The 18,092-nt window shown below is 43.9% G+C and overlaps 4 protein-coding genes across 4 annotated transcripts; all 4 read left to right on the top strand.

Moving 5' to 3' along the window:
- The first annotated feature begins 231 nt into the window (after window positions 1-231).
- On the top strand, window positions 232-3,318 carry LOC129174114 (uncharacterized). Its single transcript, XM_054765733.1, has 2 exons — window positions 232-483; window positions 880-3,318. The coding sequence occupies exons 1-2, from the start codon at window positions 415-417 to the stop codon at window positions 2,470-2,472; spliced, it is 1,662 nt and encodes a 553-aa protein (XP_054621708.1). The 5' UTR covers window positions 232-414; the 3' UTR covers window positions 2,473-3,318.
- A 1,434-nt stretch (window positions 3,319-4,752) lies between these two features.
- LOC129174112 (uncharacterized) lies at window positions 4,753-7,831 on the top strand. The gene is made up of 2 exons (XM_054765731.1): window positions 4,753-5,004; window positions 5,401-7,831. The coding sequence occupies exons 1-2, from the start codon at window positions 4,936-4,938 to the stop codon at window positions 6,991-6,993; spliced, it is 1,662 nt and encodes a 553-aa protein (XP_054621706.1). The 5' UTR covers window positions 4,753-4,935; the 3' UTR covers window positions 6,994-7,831.
- Window positions 7,832-9,263: 1,432 nt separating this feature from the next.
- LOC129174111 (uncharacterized) lies at window positions 9,264-12,339 on the top strand. The gene is made up of 2 exons (XM_054765730.1): window positions 9,264-9,515; window positions 9,912-12,339. The coding sequence occupies exons 1-2, from the start codon at window positions 9,447-9,449 to the stop codon at window positions 11,502-11,504; spliced, it is 1,662 nt and encodes a 553-aa protein (XP_054621705.1). The 5' UTR covers window positions 9,264-9,446; the 3' UTR covers window positions 11,505-12,339.
- A 1,434-nt stretch (window positions 12,340-13,773) lies between these two features.
- On the top strand, window positions 13,774-16,860 carry LOC129174102 (uncharacterized). The gene is made up of 2 exons (XM_054765715.1): window positions 13,774-14,025; window positions 14,422-16,860. Exons 1-2 carry the CDS (start codon window positions 13,957-13,959, stop codon window positions 16,012-16,014), a joined length of 1,662 nt encoding a protein of 553 aa, XP_054621690.1. The 5' UTR covers window positions 13,774-13,956; the 3' UTR covers window positions 16,015-16,860.
- The last annotated feature ends 1,232 nt before the right edge of the window (window positions 16,861-18,092 follow it).

The raw sequence follows: 18,092 nt of genomic DNA, 5'->3' as shown, positions 1-18,092 counted from the left end.
CCTGTGTTATGAAAGAGTATTGTGTAGTTCACACGACACATCCTAAAAACTACTTTAAAAATGACAAACACCAAAAAGACTACGTACTGTAGTAGTACTACTTTTCCACCTCTGCTTATCAGTTAGGATGTTGTCAACACTGTGATTGACAGGTGATTAGGCCAGTGAGGTGATGCTTTTGCACTGAAAGGGCCAGAGAGCCAGACGTATGAACCTCCGGTTTCCGGTACCTCTGCCAACTGCTGCTGGCTTGTCGCTGATGGCGCACTCACTCTGTCCTGGGCACCATCCACTCTCCTGGTCGTCCCTTCTTCTCTCTTCGGTTTTCTTGGTGTGTCGACGCTCGCCTCGGCGGTGACTTTATCCGCTTCCAGGGCAACATTTTACCCCGAATCAACACGACAGTTTGGGAGGATGAACCCCCAGTGTGACCGTTGCAGGAAGATCGTGTATCCCACGGAGAAAGTGAGCTGCCTGGATAAGGTGAGCACTTTTTCCTCCCATAAGTGCATGAAACTGTTTAACAGGAATTTCTTTTCACATTTGTTTCAATTTTCAGATATTAATGTTAAATATGTAAAAATAACTTTGTAATCTTTGATCTCAATAAATAAAAAAATAAAACAGTAACATCCTTTGTAGCTGTAAGTAGGCTAAAATGATGTTTTTTCTTTAATGATGATTATTCGGAGATGAAATACGACATTTTATGCACTTTATAACGTAAATAGGTCGGTGTCTACTTTGTCACCTTTTGTGTTCAGGAAGTCCTATCAGTAGTTAAAAACACTGCAACAGTTAACATTAAAGACACATCAACAGACAGGCGGTACCGTTATAGCAGCTGACATGTTTGTGCGTGTTTTTTTTCCCTCCCAGAACTGGCACAAAGGATGCTTCCACTGCGAGGTTTGCAAGATGACCCTGAACATGAAGAACTACAAAGGTTACGACAAGCTTAAACATTTTCTGATATGCATAACCAACCACAACTTACAGCCCTCAGAGCCAGGTAACAATCCAGCAATCGTGGACTTTGTGAACTCAGAGCCGAGTAACGATCAAGATCCACCTGACCCGGGGCCACTTTACCAAGATGAATGTTCTAATTCACTGCCTGAAATATCAGCCAGCACTTCAGAACATGTTTTCCTGCCATCTCCGTACAATATCATCACACACGAGGTCTGGCTGGAAACTCCACCGGTGCAGCAGCCCCCAGTGACGTACACCGTTACAGCCTATCCTCACGTGGGCTACTTGGCCCATAGTCGATCCAGAAGAACCGCCTGCCTCTTGCCTCGTTCTCACAGCACCTCTGAGCTGAGACCAGAGAAGAGCAACAGCTTGACCCGATCTGCCAGCTTGGTCGACATGTTCCTCAAGGACTTTGAGCACTTTACTCCTGACGTCACCTTGGGGGGGGAGAAGGCAACCTACAGGTTGCAATGCTTCAGGGCCGGCCGGTACCAGTGCACGGTGACGGGCCTGGTGTTCGATATGGATGGAGAGGGGGATGTATGTTACGGGACCATCCCATGGAAGCTGAGCCTACTGGCCCAGCATCACAAGAAGCCTGCAGGGCCGCTTTTTGACATCCAGTGTGACAAGCCGTCCGTGCGGCAGCTTCACCTGCCTCATTGTGAGATCCCATCCACGGGCGGGCACCGCCACTTGTCAGTGGCTCACGTGAGAGGTGAGGGCATCGAGCTGATCACCCCTCAGGAGACCACCGACACGCACGTCATCGCCAACATAATGGGCTTTTCGGCTTTTGGGCTCATGCGAGATGAAGACGCGCCTCGCCTCCCGATCCAAGCGCTGGTGCTGGTCTTCCTCATTCCCGAGCCGCCGTCCGTTTTAAATGTGCTGTTAGTGCCGGAGAACGAGGTGGTGGATGAAGTCATTCGTATCCGGAGTGGACGCAATCCCAGTGAGGGCTTTGTCAACACCATTTCAGAATGCATCCTGGTCCCACAGCAGCAGTACATTCTGACCACCACGCTAGGAGAGCTGTTGCGAATTCAACCAAATAGAGCGACTTTTTACGACAGCCCTCGCAGAAACTTCATGAATTCATTCCAAGTACTTGGAATAGACAACTTGGACACCATCCATCTGACTCTGAGGGAGCATGACAACCTCGAAGGCCACGTCTGGTACGCCGAGGTTCCTTTGAGACACGCAGTGCACCGTCGTCGTGGCGTCGCGGTCGAAGATCTGAGAAACGCCTGGACCGGCTTCGTCAACAGAGTATCACGCGCGGTCCTCGAGACTCTGGTGGACCGTTTGTTTGAGGAAGGGTTCTTAAACGAGAATGAAAGAGACGAGATACACGAAGTTCGCATGAGAAGGCGCAAGGCGCGTGCCGTCATGGGCAGAGTGATCAACATCGGCCCGCGGGCTTGCACACGATTCATTACATTACTTCGTGAGGAAGACCCCCACGTCTCGGCTACTCTCGGCTTGTGACGAACAGGCAGAAAGGTTCTTTATGAAGTGACCGGACTTATAAGTGTTGGACGGGTGATTCATTTGTCTTGAGCAATGTGTTTCATGAAATCGCACGCAAGCATCATATTTTAAACCTGCAACACCGACAATGAAAGAACACGTCTGGTCTGTTTGACGACATCGGAAACTGCGACTGAATACACTTTGCACTGACATTACCTGCCGTATATTCTCGAGGTGCTCTGGATAAAATGTGATTCCCTTCAATTCTTTGTGATTTGACCTGTCAAACTCATCTGCAAAGTACTGAACTTGTCATATAGAGTAGAGTAGATGTTCCGAGATATTTAGCATTCTGCTCACAATGGATGCACCCACACAAGGCCTTTAAATGCTTATATGCCTCACACACCTGACTTCCAGTCAGGACTTCCAGTCATGTATTAACTTGTGTACACCTCGCTGCATGTTTTGAGGCGGGAATGTAACAAAGTTAAAGTGCATCTTACACTTCTGTTACATTGTTACGTACAGTATGCCATATTTAGGGTGAATGAGACGGGTTTCCTGCAAAAAAAAATGAATGAATGAGTGGGTGGGTTTTCTCACAAATAAAAATAATATTAACGTGTATTAATTCATTTATTGTTTAAAAAATAATAAAATGTATTATCTTGAGAAAATAAATCTGTGAATATCCAGGGGGGAACAAATTCCAAACTGTGAACAGGTGGAGAGCTACTGTATAGTTATCTTTGGTCGGTGTGACGTTACTGGTGCAAGCATCGCCATCTACTGGACTTACTGTACCGTACTGACAAATAAAATACGTTTTATATCATAAAATACAACGGAAGTTTGTTCATTTACTGAAGATGTTTACGTGGCTAAAGTGGAAAAAGTACAAAAATATTGTAATCAAGTACAGTTATTTTGCTTAAAGGTATAAAAGGTATGAAATCTACTCAAGGAAAAGTAAAAAGTATGTGATTCTCCAACAGTGGTGTCAAATTGGGTTTCACCGTGGGGCCGCATCGCAGTTCTGGTTACCCCGAGGGGCCCACCTGTAACTGTGAAACCATATTCATGTATAATAGCCTCATGATATCACGACACATTTGATAAGATAAAATAAGATGTGCCTTTATTGGTCCCACAAGGGGAAATTGGGATTATTATCATGTTTGCTTTGTGTTGTTTTACCAACAAACTTACTGAAAGACGTCAAGGTGCCAAGCACAAATTTGAGCATACCCTACTATTGTCTAATGCAAATAAGAACAATTTTATTACAAATAATAACTAATTTTATTAATTATTTATTCAACATTATAATATAAAATATAATATGACTTGATGACAAAAAGTAAGAACTTTTCTGTCAAAGTTGACAACAAATGCATTTAGCAAGAAAGATTAAGTGTCTGATTACATTTGTTTTAACTTAATATAATATAAATATGAGGGACGCACGGTGGCCTAGTGGTTAGCATGTTGGCCACACAGTCAGTCGGGGTTCAAATCTCCGTTGGGGGTCTCTGTGTGGAGTTTGCATGTTCTCCCCGTGCGTGTGCGGGTTTTCTCCGGGTACTCCGGTTTCCTCCCACATTCCAAAAACATGCATGTTAGGTTCATTGGCGACTCTAAATTGTCCATGAGTGTGAATGGTTGTTTGTCTGTATGTGGCCTACGATTGGCTGGCGACCAGTGCAGGGTGACTCTCGCCCGAAGTCAGCTGGGATAGGCTCCAGCATACCCGCGACCCTAGTGAGGATAAGCGGCATAGAAGATGGATAATATCAATATATTTAAATAACAAAAAATATTTAATTGTTTTTCACAATATTAAAAATGATAAAAAATATACTATAACTATCTTTAAAAAAGTTTAAAAAATGCTAATAAAATAAAAACATATATATATATATATACACAAATATGAGAAAATAATATTAAAATAATAAAATAAAATAAGTGTCTTTTTGATGTGCATTATTTTCAGGTTTTCACGGGCCACATCAAATGATATGGCAGTCCGAATTTGGCCCCTGGGCCTTGAGTTTGACACCTGTGTTATGAAAGAGTATTGTGTAGTTCACACGACACATCCTAAAAACTACTTTAAAAATGACAAACACCAAAAAGACTACGTACTGTAGTAGTACTACTTTTCCACCTCTGCTTATCAGTTAGGATGTTGTCAACACTGTGATTGACAGGTGATTAGGCCAGTGAGGTGATGCTTTTGCACTGAAAGGGCCAGAGAGCCAGACGTATGAACCTCCGGTTTCCGGTACCTCTGCCAACTGCTGCTGGCTTGTCGCTGATGGCGCACTCACTCTGTCCTGGGCACCATCCACTCTCCTGGTCGTCCCTTCTTCTCTCTTCGGTTTTCTTGGTGTGTCGACGCTCGCCTCGGCGGTGACTTTATCCGCTTCCAGGGCAACATTTTACCCCGAATCAACACGACAGTTTGGGAGGATGAACCCCCAGTGTGACCGTTGCAGGAAGATCGTGTATCCCACGGAGAAAGTGAGCTGCCTGGATAAGGTGAGCACTTTTTCCTCCCATAAGTGCATGAAACTGTTTAACAGGAATTTCTTTTCACATTTGTTTCAATTTTCAGATATTAATGTTAAATATGTAAAAATAACTTTGTAATCTTTGATCTCAATAAATAAAAAAATAAAACAGTAACATCCTTTGTAGCTGTAAGTAGGCTAAAATGATGTTTTTTCTTTAATGATGATTATTCGGAGATGAAATACGACATTTTATGCACTTTATAACGTAAATAGGTCGGTGTCTACTTTGTCACCTTTTGTGTTCAGGAAGTCCTATCAGTAGTTAAAAACACTGCAACAGTTAACATTAAAGACACATCAACAGACAGGCGGTACCGTTATAGCAGCTGACATGTTTGTGCGTGTTTTTTTTCCCTCCCAGAACTGGCACAAAGGATGCTTCCACTGCGAGGTTTGCAAGATGACCCTGAACATGAAGAACTACAAAGGTTACGACAAGCTTAAACATTTTCTGATATGCATAACCAACCACAACTTACAGCCCTCAGAGCCAGGTAACAATCCAGCAATCGTGGACTTTGTGAACTCAGAGCCGAGTAACGATCAAGATCCACCTGACCCGGGGCCACTTTACCAAGATGAATGTTCTAATTCACTGCCTGAAATATCAGCCAGCACTTCAGAACATGTTTTCCTGCCATCTCCGTACAATATCATCACACACGAGGTCTGGCTGGAAACTCCACCGGTGCAGCAGCCCCCAGTGACGTACACCGTTACAGCCTATCCTCACGTGGGCTACTTGGCCCATAGTCGATCCAGAAGAACCGCCTGCCTCTTGCCTCGTTCTCACAGCACCTCTGAGCTGAGACCAGAGAAGAGCAACAGCTTGACCCGATCTGCCAGCTTGGTCGACATGTTCCTCAAGGACTTTGAGCACTTTACTCCTGACGTCACCTTGGGGGGGGAGAAGGCAACCTACAGGTTGCAATGCTTCAGGGCCGGCCGGTACCAGTGCACGGTGACGGGCCTGGTGTTCGATATGGATGGAGAGGGGGATGTATGTTACGGGACCATCCCATGGAAGCTGAGCCTACTGGCCCAGCATCACAAGAAGCCTGCAGGGCCGCTTTTTGACATCCAGTGTGACAAGCCGTCCGTGCGGCAGCTTCACCTGCCTCATTGTGAGATCCCATCCACGGGCGGGCACCGCCACTTGTCAGTGGCTCACGTGAGAGGTGAGGGCATCGAGCTGATCACCCCTCAGGAGACCACCGACACGCACGTCATCGCCAACATAATGGGCTTTTCGGCTTTTGGGCTCATGCGAGATGAAGACGCGCCTCGCCTCCCGATCCAAGCGCTGGTGCTGGTCTTCCTCATTCCCGAGCCGCCGTCCGTTTTAAATGTGCTGTTAGTGCCGGAGAACGAGGTGGTGGATGAAGTCATTCGTATCCGGAGTGGACGCAATCCCAGTGAGGGCTTTGTCAACACCATTTCAGAATGCATCCTGGTCCCACAGCAGCAGTACATTCTGACCACCACGCTAGGAGAGCTGTTGCGAATTCAACCAAATAGAGCGACTTTTTACGACAGCCCTCGCAGAAACTTCATGAATTCATTCCAAGTACTTGGAATAGACAACTTGGACACCATCCATCTGACTCTGAGGGAGCATGACAACCTCGAAGGCCACGTCTGGTACGCCGAGGTTCCTTTGAGACACGCAGTGCACCGTCGTCGTGGCGTCGTGGTCGAAGATCTGAGAAACGCCTGGACCGGCTTCGTCAACAGAGTATCACGCGCGGTCCTCGAGACTCTGGTGGACCGTTTGTTTGAGGAAGGGTTCTTAAACGAGAATGAAAGAGACGAGATACACGAAGTTCGCATGAGAAGGCGCAAGGCGCGTGCCGTCATGGGCAGAGTGATCAACATCGGCCCGCGGGCTTGCACACGATTCATTACATTACTTCGTGAGGAAGACCCCCACGTCTCGGCTACTCTCGGCTTGTGACGAACAGGCAGAAAGGTTCTTTATGAAGTGACCGGACTTATAAGTGTTGGACGGGTGATTCATTTGTCTTGAGCAATGTGTTTCATGAAATCGCACGCAAGCATCATATTTTAAACCTGCAACACCGACAATGAAAGAACACGTCTGGTCTGTTTGACGACATCGGAAACTGCGACTGAATACACTTTGCACTGACATTACCTGCCGTATATTCTCGAGGTGCTCTGGATAAAATGTGATTCCCTTCAATTCTTTGTGATTTGACCTGTCAAACTCATCTGCAAAGTACTGAACTTGTCATATAGAGTAGAGTAGATGTTCCGAGATATTTAGCATTCTGCTCACAATGGATGCACCCACACAAGGCCTTTAAATGCTTATATGCCTCACACACCTGACTTCCAGTCATGTATTAACTTGTGTACACCTCGCTGCATGTTTTGAGGCGGGAATGTAACAAAGTTAAAGTGCATCTTACACTTCTGTTACATTGTTACGTACAGTATGCCATATTTAGGGTGAATGAGACGGGTTTCCTGCAAAAAAAAATGAATGAATGAGTGGGTGGGTTTTCTCACAAATAAAAATAATATTAACGTGTATTAATTCATTTATTGTTTAAAAAATAATAAAATGTATTATCTTGAGAAAATAAATCTGTGAATATCCAGGGGGGAACAAATTCCAAACTGTGAACAGGTGGAGAGCTACTGTATAGTTATCTTTGGTCGGTGTGACGTTACTGGTGCAAGCATCGCCATCTACTGGACTTACTGTACCGTACTGACAAATAAAATACGTTTTATATCATAAAATACAACGGAAGTTTGTTCATTTACTGAAGATGTTTACGTGGCTAAAGTGGAAAAAGTACAAAAATATTGTAATCAAGTACAGTTATTTTGCTTAAAGGTATAAAAGGTATGAAATCTACTCAAGGAAAAGTAAAAAGTATGTGATTCTCCAACAGTGGTGTCAAATTGGGTTTCACCGTGGGGCCGCATCGCAGTTCTGGTTACCCCGAGGGGCCCACCTGTAACTGTGAAACCATATTCATGTATAATAGCCTCATGATATCACGACACATTTGATAAGATAAAATAAGATGTGCCTTTATTGGTCCCACAAGGGGAAATTGGGATTATTATCATGTTTGCTTTGTGTTGTTTTACCAACAAACTTACTGAAAGACGTCAAGGTGCCAAGCACAAATTTGAGCATACCCTACTATTGTCTAATGCAAATAAGAACAATTTTATTACAAATAATAATAACTAATTTTATTAATTATTTATTCAACATTATAATATAAAATATAATATGACTTGATGACAAAAAGTAAGAACTTTTCTGTCAAAGTTGACAACAAATGCATTTAGCAAGAAAGATTAAGTGTCTGATTACATTTGTTTTAACTTAATATAATATAAATATGAGGGACGCACGGTGGCCTAGTGGTTAGCATGTTGGCCACACAGTCAGTCGGGGTTCAAATCTCCGTTGGGGGTCTCTGTGTGGAGTTTGCATGTTCTCCCCGTGCGTGTGCGGGTTTTCTCCGGGTACTCCGGTTTCCTCCCACATTCCAAAAACATGCATGTTAGGTTCATTGGCGACTCTAAATTGTCCATGAGTGTGAATGGTTGTTTGTCTGTATGTGGCCTACGATTGGCTGGCGACCAGTGCAGGGTGACTCTCGCCCGAAGTCAGCTGGGATAGGCTCCAGCATACCCGCGACCCTAGTGAGGATAAGCGGCATAGAAGATGGATAATATCAATATATTTAAATAACAAAAAATATTTAATTGTTTTTCACAATATTAAAAATGATAAAAAATATACTATAACTATCTTTAAAAAAGTTTAAAAAATGCTAATAAAATAAAAACATATATATATATATATACACAAATATGAGAAAATAATATTAAAATAATAAAATAAAATAAGTGTCTTTTTGATGTGCATTATTTTCAGGTTTTCACGGGCCACATCAAATGATATGGCAGTCCGAATTTGGCCCCTGGGCCTTGAGTTTGACACCTGTGTTATGAAAGAGTATTGTGTAGTTCACACGACACATCCTAAAAACTACTTTAAAAATGACAAACACCAAAAAGACTACGTACTGTAGTAGTACTACTTTTCCACCTCTGCTTATCAGTTAGGATGTTGTCAACACTGTGATTGACAGGTGATTAGGCCAGTGAGGTGATGCTTTTGCACTGAAAGGGCCAGAGAGCCAGACGTATGAACCTCCGGTTTCCGGTACCTCTGCCAACTGCTGCTGGCTTGTCGCTGATGGCGCACTCACTCTGTCCTGGGCACCATCCACTCTCCTGGTCGTCCCTTCTTCTCTCTTCGGTTTTCTTGGTGTGTCGACGCTCGCCTCGGCGGTGACTTTATCCGCTTCCAGGGCAACATTTTACCCCGAATCAACACGACAGTTTGGGAGGATGAACCCCCAGTGTGACCGTTGCAGGAAGATCGTGTATCCCACGGAGAAAGTGAGCTGCCTGGATAAGGTGAGCACTTTTTCCTCCCATAAGTGCATGAAACTGTTTAACAGGAATTTCTTTTCACATTTGTTTCAATTTTCAGATATTAATGTTAAATATGTAAAAATAACTTTGTAATCTTTGATCTCAATAAATAAAAAAATAAAACAGTAACATCCTTTGTAGCTGTAAGTAGGCTAAAATGATGTTTTTTCTTTAATGATGATTATTCGGAGATGAAATACGACATTTTATGCACTTTATAACGTAAATAGGTCGGTGTCTACTTTGTCACCTTTTGTGTTCAGGAAGTCCTATCAGTAGTTAAAAACACTGCAACAGTTAACATTAAAGACACATCAACAGACAGGCGGTACCGTTATAGCAGCTGACATGTTTGTGCGTGTTTTTTTTCCCTCCCAGAACTGGCACAAAGGATGCTTCCACTGCGAGGTTTGCAAGATGACCCTGAACATGAAGAACTACAAAGGTTACGACAAGCTTAAACATTTTCTGATATGCATAACCAACCACAACTTACAGCCCTCAGAGCCAGGTAACAATCCAGCAATCGTGGACTTTGTGAACTCAGAGCCGAGTAACGATCAAGATCCACCTGACCCGGGGCCACTTTACCAAGATGAATGTTCTAATTCACTGCCTGAAATATCAGCCAGCACTTCAGAACATGTTTTCCTGCCATCTCCGTACAATATCATCACACACGAGGTCTGGCTGGAAACTCCACCGGTGCAGCAGCCCCCAGTGACGTACACCGTTACAGCCTATCCTCACGTGGGCTACTTGGCCCATAGTCGATCCAGAAGAACCGCCTGCCTCTTGCCTCGTTCTCACAGCACCTCTGAGCTGAGACCAGAGAAGAGCAACAGCTTGACCCGATCTGCCAGCTTGGTCGACATGTTCCTCAAGGACTTTGAGCACTTTACTCCTGACGTCACCTTGGGGGGGGAGAAGGCAACCTACAGGTTGCAATGCTTCAGGGCCGGCCGGTACCAGTGCACGGTGACGGGCCTGGTGTTCGATATGGATGGAGAGGGGGATGTATGTTACGGGACCATCCCATGGAAGCTGAGCCTACTGGCCCAGCATCACAAGAAGCCTGCAGGGCCGCTTTTTGACATCCAGTGTGACAAGCCGTCCGTGCGGCAGCTTCACCTGCCTCATTGTGAGATCCCATCCACGGGCGGGCACCGCCACTTGTCAGTGGCTCACGTGAGAGGTGAGGGCATCGAGCTGATCACCCCTCAGGAGACCACCGACACGCACGTCATCGCCAACATAATGGGCTTTTCGGCTTTTGGGCTCATGCGAGATGAAGACGCGCCTCGCCTCCCGATCCAAGCGCTGGTGCTGGTCTTCCTCATTCCCGAGCCGCCGTCCGTTTTAAATGTGCTGTTAGTGCCGGAGAACGAGGTGGTGGATGAAGTCATTCGTATCCGGAGTGGACGCAATCCCAGTGAGGGCTTTGTCAACACCATTTCAGAATGCATCCTGGTCCCACAGCAGCAGTACATTCTGACCACCACGCTAGGAGAGCTGTTGCGAATTCAACCAAATAGAGCGACTTTTTACGACAGCCCTCGCAGAAACTTCATGAATTCATTCCAAGTACTTGGAATAGACAACTTGGACACCATCCATCTGACTCTGAGGGAGCATGACAACCTCGAAGGCCACGTCTGGTACGCCGAGGTTCCTTTGAGACACGCAGTGCACCGTCGTCGTGGCGTCGCGGTCGAAGATCTGAGAAACGCCTGGACCGGCTTCGTCAACAGAGTATCACGCGCGGTCCTCGAGACTCTGGTGGACCGTTTGTTTGAGGAAGGGTTCTTAAACGAGAATGAAAGAGACGAGATACACGAAGTTCGCATGAGAAGGCGCAAGGCGCGTGCCGTCATGGGCAGAGTGATCAACATCGGCCCGCGGGCTTGCACACGATTCATTACATTACTTCGTGAGGAAGACCCCCACGTCTCGGCTACTCTCGGCTTGTGACGAACAGGCAGAAAGGTTCTTTATGAAGTGACCGGACTTATAAGTGTTGGACGGGTGATTCATTTGTCTTGAGCAATGTGTTTCATGAAATCGCACGCAAGCATCATATTTTAAACCTGCAACACCGACAATGAAAGAACACGTCTGGTCTGTTTGACGACATCGGAAACTGCGACTGAATACACTTTGCACTGACATTACCTGCCGTATATTCTCGAGGTGCTCTGGATAAAATGTGATTCCCTTCAATTCTTTGTGATTTGACCTGTCAAACTCATCTGCAAAGTACTGAACTTGTCATATAGAGTAGAGTAGATGTTCCGAGATATTTAGCATTCTGCTCACAATGGATGCACCCACACAAGGCCTTTAAATGCTTATATGCCTCACACACCTGACTTCCAGTCATGTATTAACTTGTGTACACCTCGCTGCATGTTTTGAGGCGGGAATGTAACAAAGTTAAAGTGCATCTTACACTTCTGTTACATTGTTACGTACAGTATGCCATATTTAGGGTGAATGAGACGGGTTTCCTGCAAAAAAAAATGAATGAATGAGTGGGTGGGTTTTCTCACAAATAAAAATAATATTAACGTGTATTAATTCATTTATTGTTTAAAAAATAATAAAATGTATTATCTTGAGAAAATAAATCTGTGAATATCCAGGGGGGAACAAATTCCAAACTGTGAACAGGTGGAGAGCTACTGTATAGTTATCTTTGGTCGGTGTGACGTTACTGGTGCAAGCATCGCCATCTACTGGACTTACTGTACCGTACTGACAAATAAAATACGTTTTATATCATAAAATACAACGGAAGTTTGTTCATTTACTGAAGATGTTTACGTGGCTAAAGTGGAAAAAGTACAAAAATATTGTAATCAAGTACAGTTATTTTGCTTAAAGGTATAAAAGGTATGAAATCTACTCAAGGAAAAGTAAAAAGTATGTGATTCTCCAACAGTGGTGTCAAATTGGGTTTCACCGTGGGGCCGCATCGCAGTTCTGGTTACCCCGAGGGGCCCACCTGTAACTGTGAAACCATATTCATGTATAATAGCCTCATGATATCACGACACATTTGATAAGATAAAATAAGATGTGCCTTTATTGGTCCCACAAGGGGAAATTGGGATTATTATCATGTTTGCTTTGTGTTGTTTTACCAACAAACTTACTGAAAGACGTCAAGGTGCCAAGCACAAATTTGAGCATACCCTACTATTGTCTAATGCAAATAAGAACAATTTTATTACAAATAATAATAACTAATTTTATTAATTATTTATTCAACATTATAATATAAAATATAATATGACTTGATGACAAAAAGTAAGAACTTTTCTGTCAAAGTTGACAACAAATGCATTTAGCAAGAAAGATTAAGTGTCTGATTACATTTGTTTTAACTTAATATAATATAAATATGAGGGACGCACGGTGGCCTAGTGGTTAGCATGTTGGCCACACAGTCAGTCGGGGTTCAAATCTCCGTTGGGGGTCTCTGTGTGGAGTTTGCATGTTCTCCCCGTGCGTGTGCGGGTTTTCTCCGGGTACTCCGGTTTCCTCCCACATTCCAAAAACATGCATGTTAGGTTCATTGGCGACTCTAAATTGTCCATGAGTGTGAATGGTTGTTTGTCTGTATGTGGCCTACGATTGGCTGGCGACCAGTGCAGGGTGACTCTCGCCCGAAGTCAGCTGGGATAGGCTCCAGCATACCCGCGACCCTAGTGAGGATAAGCGGCATAGAAGATGGATAATATCAATATATTTAAATAACAAAAAATATTTAATTGTTTTTCACAATATTAAAAATGATAAAAATATACTATAACTATCTTTAAAAAAGTTTAAAAAATGCTAATAAAATAAAAACATATATATATATATATACACAAATATGAGAAAATAATATTAAAATAATAAAATAAAATAAGTGTCTTTTTGATGTGCATTATTTTCAGGTTTTCACGGGCCACATCAAATGATATGGCAGTCCGAATTTGGCCCCTGGGCCTTGAGTTTGACACCTGTGTTATGAAAGAGTATTGTGTAGTTCACACGACACATCCTAAAAACTACTTTAAAAATGACAAACACCAAAAAGACTACGTACTGTAGTAGTACTACTTTTCCACCTCTGCTTATCAGTTAGGATGTTGTCAACACTGTGATTGACAGGTGATTAGGCCAGTGAGGTGATGCTTTTGCACTGAAAGGGCCAGAGAGCCAGACGTATGAACCTCCGGTTTCCGGTACCTCTGCCAACTGCTGCTGGCTTGTCGCTGATGGCGCACTCACTCTGTCCTGGGCACCATCCACTCTCCTGGTCGTCCCTTCTTCTCTCTTCGGTTTTCTTGGTGTGTCGACGCTCGCCTCGGCGGTGACTTTATCCGCTTCCAGGGCAACATTTTACCCCGAATCAACACGACAGTTTGGGAGGATGAACCCCCAGTGTGACCGTTGCAGGAAGATCGTGTATCCCACGGAGAAAGTGAGCTGCCTGGATAAGGTGAGCACTTTTTCCTCCCATAAGTGCATGAAACTGTTTAACAGGAATTTCTTTTCACATTTGTTTCAATTTTCAGATATTAATGTTAAATATGTAAAAATAACTTTGTAATCTTTGATCTCAATAAATAAAAAAATAAAACAGTAACATCCTTTGTAGCTGTAAGTAGGCTAAAATGATGTTTTTTCTTTAATGATGATTATTCGGAGATGAAATACGACATTTTATGCACTTTATAACGTAAATAGGTCGGTGTCTACTTTGTCACCTTTTGTGTTCAGGAAGTCCTATCAGTAGTTAAAAACACTGCAACAGTTAACATTAAAGACACATCAACAGACAGGCGGTACCGTTATAGCAGCTGACATGTTTGTGCGTGTTTTTTTTCCCTCCCAGAACTGGCACAAAGGATGCTTCCACTGCGAGGTTTGCAAGATGACCCTGAACATGAAGAACTACAAAGGTTACGACAAGCTTAAACATTTTCTGATATGCATAACCAACCACAACTTACAGCCCTCAGAGCCAGGTAACAATCCAGCAATCGTGGACTTTGTGAACTCAGAGCCGAGTAACGATCAAGATCCACCTGACCCGGGGCCACTTTACCAAGATGAATGTTCTAATTCACTGCCTGAAATATCAGCCAGCACTTCAGAACATGTTTTCCTGCCATCTCCGTACAATATCATCACACACGAGGTCTGGCTGGAAACTCCACCGGTGCAGCAGCCCCCAGTGACGTACACCGTTACAGCCTATCCTCACGTGGGCTACTTGGCCCATAGTCGATCCAGAAGAACCGCCTGCCTCTTGCCTCGTTCTCACAGCACCTCTGAGCTGAGACCAGAGAAGAGCAACAGCTTGACCCGATCTGCCAGCTTGGTCGACATGTTCCTCAAGGACTTTGAGCACTTTACTCCTGACGTCACCTTGGGGGGGGAGAAGGCAACCTACAGGTTGCAATGCTTCAGGGCCGGCCGGTACCAGTGCACGGTGACGGGCCTGGTGTTCGATATGGATGGAGAGGGGGATGTATGTTACGGGACCATCCCATGGAAGCTGAGCCTACTGGCCCAGCATCACAAGAAGCCTGCAGGGCCGCTTTTTGACATCCAGTGTGACAAGCCGTCCGTGCGGCAGCTTCACCTGCCTCATTGTGAGATCCCATCCACGGGCGGGCACCGCCACTTGTCAGTGGCTCACGTGAGAGGTGAGGGCATCGAGCTGATCACCCCTCAGGAGACCACCGACACGCACGTCATCGCCAACATAATGGGCTTTTCGGCTTTTGGGCTCATGCGAGATGAAGACGCGCCTCGCCTCCCGATCCAAGCGCTGGTGCTGGTCTTCCTCATTCCCGAGCCGCCGTCCGTTTTAAATGTGCTGTTAGTGCCGGAGAACGAGGTGGTGGATGAAGTCATTCGTATCCGGAGTGGACGCAATCCCAGTGAGGGCTTTGTCAACACCATTTCAGAATGCATCCTGGTCCCACAGCAGCAGTACATTCTGACCACCACGCTAGGAGAGCTGTTGCGAATTCAACCAAATAGAGCGACTTTTTACGACAGCCCTCGCAGAAACTTCATGAATTCATTCCAAGTACTTGGAATAGACAACTTGGACACCATCCATCTGACTCTGAGGGAGCATGACAACCTCGAAGGCCACGTCTGGTACGCCGAGGTTCCTTTGAGACACGCAGTGCACCGTCGTCGTGGCGTCGCGGTCGAAGATCTGAGAAACGCCTGGACCGGCTTCGTCAACAGAGTATCACGCGCGGTCCTCGAGACTCTGGTGGACCGTTTGTTTGAGGAAGGGTTCTTAAACGAGAATGAAAGAGACGAGATACACGAAGTTCGCATGAGAAGGCGCAAGGCGCGTGCCGTCATGGGCAGAGTGATCAACATCGGCCCGCGGGCTTGCACACGATTCATTACATTACTTCGTGAGGAAGACCCCCACGTCTCGGCTACTCTCGGCTTGTGACGAACAGGCAGAAAGGTTCTTTATGAAGTGACCGGACTTATAAGTGTTGGACGGGTGATTCATTTGTCTTGAGCAATGTGTTTCATGAAATCGCACGCAAGCATCATATTTTAAACCTGCAACACCGACAATGAAAGAACACGTCTGGTCTGTTTGACGACATCGGAAACTGCGACTGAATACACTTTGCACTGACATTACCTGCCGTATATTCTCGAGGTGCTCTGGATAAAATGTGATTCCCTTCAATTCTTTGTGATTTGACCTGTCAAACTCATCTGCAAAGTACTGAACTTGTCATATAGAGTAGAGTAGATGTTCCGAGATATTTAGCATTCTGCTCACAATGGATGCACCCACACAAGGCCTTTAAATGCTTATATGCCTCACACACCTGACTTCCAGTCAGGACTTCCAGTCATGTATTAACTTGTGTACACCTCGCTGCATGTTTTGAGGCGGGAATGTAACAAAGTTAAAGTGCATCTTACACTTCTGTTACATTGTTACGTACAGTATGCCATATTTAGGGTGAATGAGACGGGTTTCCTGCAAAAAAAAATGAATGAATGAGTGGGTGGGTTTTCTCACAAATAAAAATAATATTAACGTGTATTAATTCATTTATTGTTTAAAAAATAATAAAATGTATTATCTTGAGAAAATAAATCTGTGAATATCCAGGGGGGAACAAATTCCAAACTGTGAACAGGTGGAGAGCTACTGTATAGTTATCTTTGGTCGGTGTGACGTTACTGGTGCAAGCATCGCCATCTACTGGACTTACTGTACCGTACTGACAAATAAAATACGTTTTATATCATAAAATACAACGGAAGTTTGTTCATTTACTGAAGATGTTTACGTGGCTAAAGTGGAAAAAGTACAAAAATATTGTAATCAAGTACAGTTATTTTGCTTAAAGGTATAAAAGGTATGAAATCTACTCAAGGAAAAGTAAAAAGTATGTGATTCTCCAACAGTGGTGTCAAATTGGGTTTCACCGTGGGGCCGCATCGCAGTTCTGGTTACCCCGAGGGGCCCACCTGTAACTGTGAAACCATATTCATGTATAATAGCCTCATGATATCACGACACATTTGATAAGATAAAATAAGATGTGCCTTTATTGGTCCCACAAGGGGAAATTGGGATTATTATCATGTTTGCTTTGTGTTGTTTTACCAACAAACTTACTGAAAGACGTCAAGGTGCCAAGCACAAATTTGAGCATACCCTACTATTGTCTAATGCAAATAAGAACAATTTTATTACAAATAATAACTAATTTTATTAATTATTTATTCAACATTATAATATAAAATATAATATGACTTGATGACAAAAAGTAAGAACTTTTCTGTCAAAGTTGACAACAAATGCATTTAGCAAGAAAGATTAAGTGTCTGATTACATTTGTTTTAACTTAATATAATATAAATATGAGGGACGCACGGTGGCCTAGTGGTTAGCATGTTGGCCACACAGTCAGTCGGGGTTCAAATCTCCGTTGGGGGTCTCTGTGTGGAGTTTGCATGTTCTCCCCGTGCGTGTGCGGGTTTTCTCCGGGTACTCCGGTTTCCTCCCACATTCCAAAAACATGCATGTTAGGTTCATTGGCGACTCTAAATTGTCCATGAGTGTGAATGGTTGTTTGTCTGTATGTGGCCTACGATTGGCTGGCGACCAGTGCAGGGTGACTCTCGCCCGAAGTCAGCTGGGATAGGCTCCAGCATACCCGCGACCCTAGTGAGGATAAGCGGCATAGAAGATGGATAATATAAATATATTTAAATAACTAAAAATATAAAATTGTTTTTCACAATATTAAAAATGATAAAAATATACTATAACTATCTTTAAAAAAGTTTTTAAAAAATATGATAATAAAATAAAAATATATACACAAATATGAGAAAATAATATTAAAATAATAAAATAAAATAAGTGTCTTTTTGAAGTGCATTATTTTCAGGTTTTCACGGGCCATATCAAATGATATGGCAGTCCGAATTTGGCCCCTGGGCCTTGAGTTTGACACCTGTGTTATGAAAGAGTATTGTGTAGTTCACACGACA

The sequence above is a fragment of the Dunckerocampus dactyliophorus genome, chromosome 21 (genome assembly GCF_027744805.1).
Source record: "Dunckerocampus dactyliophorus isolate RoL2022-P2 chromosome 21, RoL_Ddac_1.1, whole genome shotgun sequence".
Lineage (NCBI taxonomy): Eukaryota > Metazoa > Chordata > Actinopteri > Syngnathiformes > Syngnathidae > Dunckerocampus > Dunckerocampus dactyliophorus.
This window is presented reverse-complemented; position numbering and strand designations above follow the sequence as displayed.

Coding starts and splice junctions, on each gene's coding strand:
- LOC129174102 (XM_054765715.1), top strand. CDS start 13,957: ATGAACCCCCAGTGTGACCGTTGCAGGAAGATCGTGTATCCCACGGAG. Junction 14,026..14,421: donor AAGTGAGCTGCCTGGATAAG/GTGAGCACTTTT, acceptor TTTCCCTCCCAG/AACTGGCACAAAGGATGCTT.
- LOC129174111 (XM_054765730.1), top strand. CDS start 9,447: ATGAACCCCCAGTGTGACCGTTGCAGGAAGATCGTGTATCCCACGGAG. Junction 9,516..9,911: donor AAGTGAGCTGCCTGGATAAG/GTGAGCACTTTT, acceptor TTTCCCTCCCAG/AACTGGCACAAAGGATGCTT.
- LOC129174112 (XM_054765731.1), top strand. CDS start 4,936: ATGAACCCCCAGTGTGACCGTTGCAGGAAGATCGTGTATCCCACGGAG. Junction 5,005..5,400: donor AAGTGAGCTGCCTGGATAAG/GTGAGCACTTTT, acceptor TTTCCCTCCCAG/AACTGGCACAAAGGATGCTT.
- LOC129174114 (XM_054765733.1), top strand. CDS start 415: ATGAACCCCCAGTGTGACCGTTGCAGGAAGATCGTGTATCCCACGGAG. Junction 484..879: donor AAGTGAGCTGCCTGGATAAG/GTGAGCACTTTT, acceptor TTTCCCTCCCAG/AACTGGCACAAAGGATGCTT.